Here is a 6,000-nt window from a genome sequence, read left to right as displayed (position 1 = left end):
AAATAAAAGTTTGGACGATCAAAACCAGAAACCAAAGTAAGGCCTATACTGAATTCGTGATGTAGGCCAGTCTATAAAATTGTCATAAAACTAAGGTATTGTTTTAAATAAAAACCAGCAGATGGCAGTAACATCTAAACAAAAATATCTAACAATATCATAAGAATATGAAACGAAAATAATTTAAATTTAATTCGGAGGGTTATGAGGAAATTTAGAATAACACATCATATATATATATATACACTGTAAATTAACTTTTTCATCAAACCAATGTTTTAATCGTGGATTGAGAGAAAAAAATTTCCATCAAATAAGATGAAAAACACACGATATCAAGTTTCGTTTTAAAATAGGAATATTAATATAACACCACGAACAGTAATAAACTCGAAATGTTTTGATTTAATTTCATATAGTATCTAGTCAAAAGATTCCCATTTGGCATCAGTCGAGTTTTCATTGTTGCCATTTTTCCCGCTTGAGTGATTGTTCATGGTCGCTATTCCCATACCGCCATCTAGCGGCAGTGATAAGTAGCTCCTCGCAACGTTATTCGTGTTCTCTATGAGATTTGCTCTGCTGAAGTCTTCTTTGAATTGTTCCAATGCTTTTTGTTTCTTACTTTCAGGCATTTTCATCTCTATGAAAGATTGAGGAAGAATATCCAGAGAACTGTTCTTAATTCCGTAGAAAAAGTACATCAGAAGACCTACAACAATTTTAAATACAAATGACTTTGGCTGTTCAGGTTAGGGAAGTAAGTTAGAATTTGATATGTATGTACATGTATTAAAAAGTATGCGTATATAAGCTTGAGAACTTATAATGTTAAAATTTTGGATTTAATCCATTTGCAGGGCACAGCCTAGCGAGTGAATTGGGCAAATTTGATCTTAAATGCAACTTTCTAAATTGTCTTAATTTCATTTGTGGTTGAACAAATCTTCAGATTATACTACTTTAACCTTAACTTTTTGTTCAACCCTGATTCTTGTCAATAATTGTTTTGTCATTAAATTACTGTTACTTACGCAAAACACACAAAAAATCTTTTAAATCGTATACTACAAATTGAGAATACATTGCAATTATATCCTGATTTTTAAATAGTGAGTATAAATATTTACTTCTACAGCTCATAATGATGGGTATTCTAGACAAAAATCGCGTTTTATATGGTTATTTGTGTTTTAGTTTATACCACAATTAAATCTGAACTTCGTGTCGGTTAGTATGGTACCTTAGGAAAACCCACTAATTTACAAACATTTATTATGGATCGACGTAATAAATTATACTAGTATTGTAACAGATAAATACCATAAATTATTAAACCATTTGTGTACGTTTACACAACATATCGTATTTATTACCATTACCTGCGATATTAAAGGATGTGTAATTTATGATCCTATTTAATATCGAAATAAATACAACAATTATTGCTGCAAGAACGTGTTCTAAGAACTTAAGAGTGCAAGTAATGAAGAATGAATAGCAAGTATTACAACTTACTATTTTACACATTACAGATAGAGGATATAACTTACATAGATACACATACCTAATATCATCCAGATGGTAAACCGGATAAGGGTGAGGATAGACAACTTCAATATCAAATAGATATTGACTATGATAGCAATGGTTGGAACAAGTGGCACTCCGGGAGTTTTGAACTTGAGATCACACCTGAACAAAGACAATAGACATCTATTGTATATCATTGTTTTGAGTAGTATCAGTTATTCTCTAAGTACAGTGATAGTAAATTAAAATATTGAAAATATTCATTACTTTTCTATTACTGGTGAATCCTTAGGTATCAATAACACAGGACTGAGAATTTAAACTTCCTAAAAGTTAATTTGCTTTTAACAACAGATTTTACATAATTCACCTACGCACATTTCGAAAAGACAATAAAACCATTTCAGTTTTTTTTTTTATAATTAAGCACAAAGCTATATAATGAGCTATACGTGTTCTGCTCACCATGGGTATCGAAACTCACTTTCTAGCGTTGTATGTCCACAGATATATTGCTATGTCACTGGGGAACACCATTGCAGGCCTGCGCTATCAAATATTATTAAAAATATATCCGTTGTTCTCATTGTTTGCACAGTACCATAAATTGTTGTATCATGACATTCCGCTTATTACCCATAAATGCAATACAATTAAAGTTATTTTGTCTTGAACTTTTGAGTTGTTTTTTATTGTTACGAAATGCTATCTTTTTCTCGATAAAATATTAGTTAGTTAATTATTTTTAACAACTTCGTGTTACGACTTACTTCGTTTGAGGTTGAGAACCAATGACAATCAGACAAAGAATAATCCCCAAAATACACATAGAAAATAACAACATCGTGGTAATGTCTCCGCTTTCCAAAGCAGGCATTGCACAAACAATAAGCAAATCAAAGGTAATTATTAGAAGATACAACACTCCAACGATCTTCATCACAAACTTTCCAGAACATTCTGTGGAGGGTTTAGAAACGGTCCATTCGTAAGGAAATAGCCGAGTCATGATTTTGTCTAGGATTTTCAGGAATGGACCAGAAATTTTGGATCTTGAGAAGGAGTCGTGATCGACAGTTCCATAAATAGAATTTCCTACACTACCATTTGGCACTAACAAATCGAGATCTTCAGGTCTCTGAGACTTCTGAACTTGGTTCAAGTGGTTTAAGTCGTTTAGTGCAGGGGAGTCTTCACTGTCGGAAGATTCTACTCGATTGGTTCGCTTGGAGTGAATAGTAGTTCTCGAATCGTCAATAGGTGTCGCGATCTCCTTTGAAGGGGTGGGGCAAGCTGACCTTATGGACTCTGGGAGAAGCTCCACCAGGGTAGTATTGTAGGGCTGGTACCGGAGAATCAGAACACAGGTGGACACAAGAGTGTAAGCCATCAAGGTTCCTAGTGACAACAGCAACAAAATTTTACCTATACATTTATCTTTTGGGTATTTTATTAGTGTCGTAATATTACTTGAACTAACTTTAAAAACAGTATAGAAGACTTGATAAAATAAGGAAAGAGGACAAATGGTAAACTGAATGAGAAATGGAACTAGCAAAAACCCAAAGTTAAATTTCGAAGAAAACAATGAAAATTTAAATCGTGATAAAGAAGGAAGTTAAAAAGTAAAAGTAAAAAAGAAATGGGAGAAGAGTATGAGAAAAAATAACAAGGCTGCAAATTTTTGATAAGATAATATACTCTCTGTATTGCAAGCTCATTTTGAAAAGTTTTTGATAAGATAATATTTCAGAAACATATTTTCCTTTTCCTTACCGATTGACATCATTTCCACAAGCACGTTCAAGCTCATAAGAAAAGCGACAACTGCGGTAGTGACACCTAGAACACATGTCGCAACCATCGGTGTTCCCGTATAAGGCCACACACGAGCAAGTGACCTTAGATATAAAAGCGGAAACTTCTGTTTAAATTTTCTCACATATAAGCTTGAAAGAGAACCTCTAAAGCACCTTAAAATAAAAACAGACACGAATTGTACCAGAAAAATGTGTTAAGTACATAGCTTTAATTACAGTAATGTATGTTGGATCGTATTAGGGTAAAAGGGTGAAAGGCATTGTCGACACTGCATACAGCAAAAACGGTGTTTCATATATTATTATTCGTTCACTCACAAGTTCTTGTGTATCATACAGTCTCCTAATGTGATTGATCTTATTTCTTTAAAATAAGTAGGTCCGGCATGGTCAGGTGGGTTAAGGCGTTCGACTCGTAATCTGAGGGTCGCGGGTTCAAATCCCGGTCGCACCAAACATGCTCGCCCTTTCAGCCGTGGGGGCGTTATAATGTGACGATCAATCCCACTATTCATTGGTAAAAGAGTAGCCCAAGAGTTGGCAGTGGGTGGTGATGACTAGCTGCCTTCCCTCTAGTCTTACACTGCTAAATTAGGTACGACTAGCGCAGATAAACCTCGTGTAGCTTTGCGCGAAATTTAAAAACAAAACAAACAATAAAATAAGTGAATCTCTTTGAAAACATCCATCGACCCAGGACTTAGAAGGTACATAGAGGCCCTCTGTAGGACACACTGTAAACTAAACGTGGTTAAAGGTCAGGGTTAAAAGAAATTATGTTTATTTGTAGTGTTTCAATGAGTTAATTCAGTATGATCAGGCAAACAGGTTACATCACAAATTACTTGAATTTTAGCCGTGTTTAACTTATAGTAACACTTTGTTTGAAGCTTTGTATGTAGTTCGAAAAACTTTCTCAGATTTCCTCATAGCTTTCTTTTTATCATTAAAATTACAGTGAAAACAAAGTCACAAACAAGTAACAACCATTAACCTCAGGTATTTGTTCATTACTGAAACTGGAAACCTCAAATCACGTATCATCACGTGCCAACGCTACATTTGAAAACAAACGGTTGAAACAAATAAATTAGACTGACCTAAATATAAGCCCATCTTTAGCCATGGCATATACTACCCGAGGCATAGGAAACATGGAACCAAACATGCTCACTATTAACCCTGCTAGCGCCCCAAAGGCTACGATGAACTTAGCCTTATGGGCCCCCTTCTGTTGAAATATTTCGACGAGAGCTGAATCAGGATTGATCTGGTCGTATGGAACAACGAGGGTGATCTAAAAATATAGAAAAAAATATTACAGTTGTTTCTGTGCTCTTAACGACTACGTTCATTCTTATACAGTTACTGCAAAATCAACAATAATTGTAAGGCCATGGTTGTTTTTGTCACAAAACTAGTTCAAAATCTATTAGAAATGAGAGTAATGGTTTTTCATCTCCACAAAACTAAATAAATCGAGAAATATAATATTTATCCTTGTAATTTCACAATAAAATTTTTATAATATCCCTTAAGCTCCCCCGGTGCTATTACGGCGCTCACTGGCTACAAGTATTGCCGATTTCTTACAACAAAGATCGCTCAGATGAAGAGATGTAATCACGTGATTTTATTACAATTCCTTGCGTGAATTCTTCTATAATTTACACCCAAAAATACAATAACAACAACAACAACAACAAAAATTCTGTAGCTCAAACATAGCACAAAACACAGGTAGTTAAATGTAACGAAACTCGTAATAAAAGTAAAATAAACAAACAAAAAGTAATTGTAGATAAACCTACAGCTGTAGCGGTACTAGTATTTTCATTTAATCTTAAATTATGTTAGCATCTAACCACTATGATGTGTTTAAGGTTCTCTTGCTATCGTCTTTGAAGAACCTGGCCAATAAACAGCGAGAAATGTAGATTATCGTTAGTGTGTCTTCCGTTAGGTAACTGATTGTTGAACCAGACACTGCTCTATCGAACATATGCAGTTTTACAACCATAGAGTTATAAACTACATACAGTGGTTGGAAAAGCATTGCATCACCTAATTAAAAATATGCTCATTCTTCTATTCGACGTCAAATAATACAAAGAAATATAATTTACTGATTTCCAAAGAGACAAGAACCCGATTTATCGATGATTTAATGATCAAAATTGTAAAACCTTATTGGCTTTAACTGTAGATTGACAAACAATTACTTATAAGTATATTTGGGGAGGGCGTATAACATGTTTTGACAGTCCAGTGTTTTGTCGAAAGACGTAGTATGTTCCCCCAAATAAAATCGTTTCATTTACTAATAAACAGTTGTTTGTTAATTTAGTATTATATTAGCATGAGGTGCATCCAGACAGAAGTTCCTTTGGTTTTACAAATGGAACACTGGAAACTGGTATTTACAAGCACATTTTTTATGTGATGTTTGATGAGGTAAAAGTTAGAGTGGTTAGAAAATCCTGGTGAGTAAACAAGACCCTGTGTGGCTTATGTATAATAAAACTGAGACATAGAGGAAAGGATTGTTTGTTTGTTTTGGAATTTCGCTCAAAGCTATACGAGTGCTACCTGCGCTAACCGTCCCTAATTTAGCAGTGTAAGTCTAGAGGGAAGACAGGTAGTCTTC

General features: G+C 34.2%; 1 protein-coding gene across 3 annotated transcripts in view; it reads right to left on the bottom strand.

Moving 5' to 3' along the window:
- Positions 1–422: 422 nt before the first annotated feature.
- LOC143223105 (solute carrier family 7 member 14-like) overlaps positions 423–6,000 on the bottom strand; it is a 41,325-nt gene continuing 35,747 nt past the window's right edge. For 2 of the 3 annotated variants that reach the window (XM_076450555.1, XM_076450556.1), the window contains exons 7-11: positions 4,454–4,650; positions 3,310–3,434; positions 2,304–2,931; positions 1,568–1,695; positions 423–712 (exon numbers count right to left, since the gene is read on the bottom strand). In XM_076450555.1, the coding sequence (XP_076306670.1) occupies positions 423–712; positions 1,568–1,695; positions 2,304–2,931; positions 3,310–3,434; positions 4,454–4,650 (1,368 nt within the window). The remainder of the gene's footprint in view (positions 713–1,567; positions 1,696–2,303; positions 2,932–3,309; positions 3,435–4,453; positions 4,651–6,000) is intronic. The other variant, XM_076450557.1, reaches the window with a different exon arrangement.

This window comes from Tachypleus tridentatus, chromosome 8 (assembly GCF_004210375.1).
Source record: "Tachypleus tridentatus isolate NWPU-2018 chromosome 8, ASM421037v1, whole genome shotgun sequence".
Taxonomy (NCBI): Eukaryota; Metazoa; Arthropoda; class Merostomata; order Xiphosura; family Limulidae; genus Tachypleus; species Tachypleus tridentatus.
This window is presented reverse-complemented; position numbering and strand designations above follow the sequence as displayed.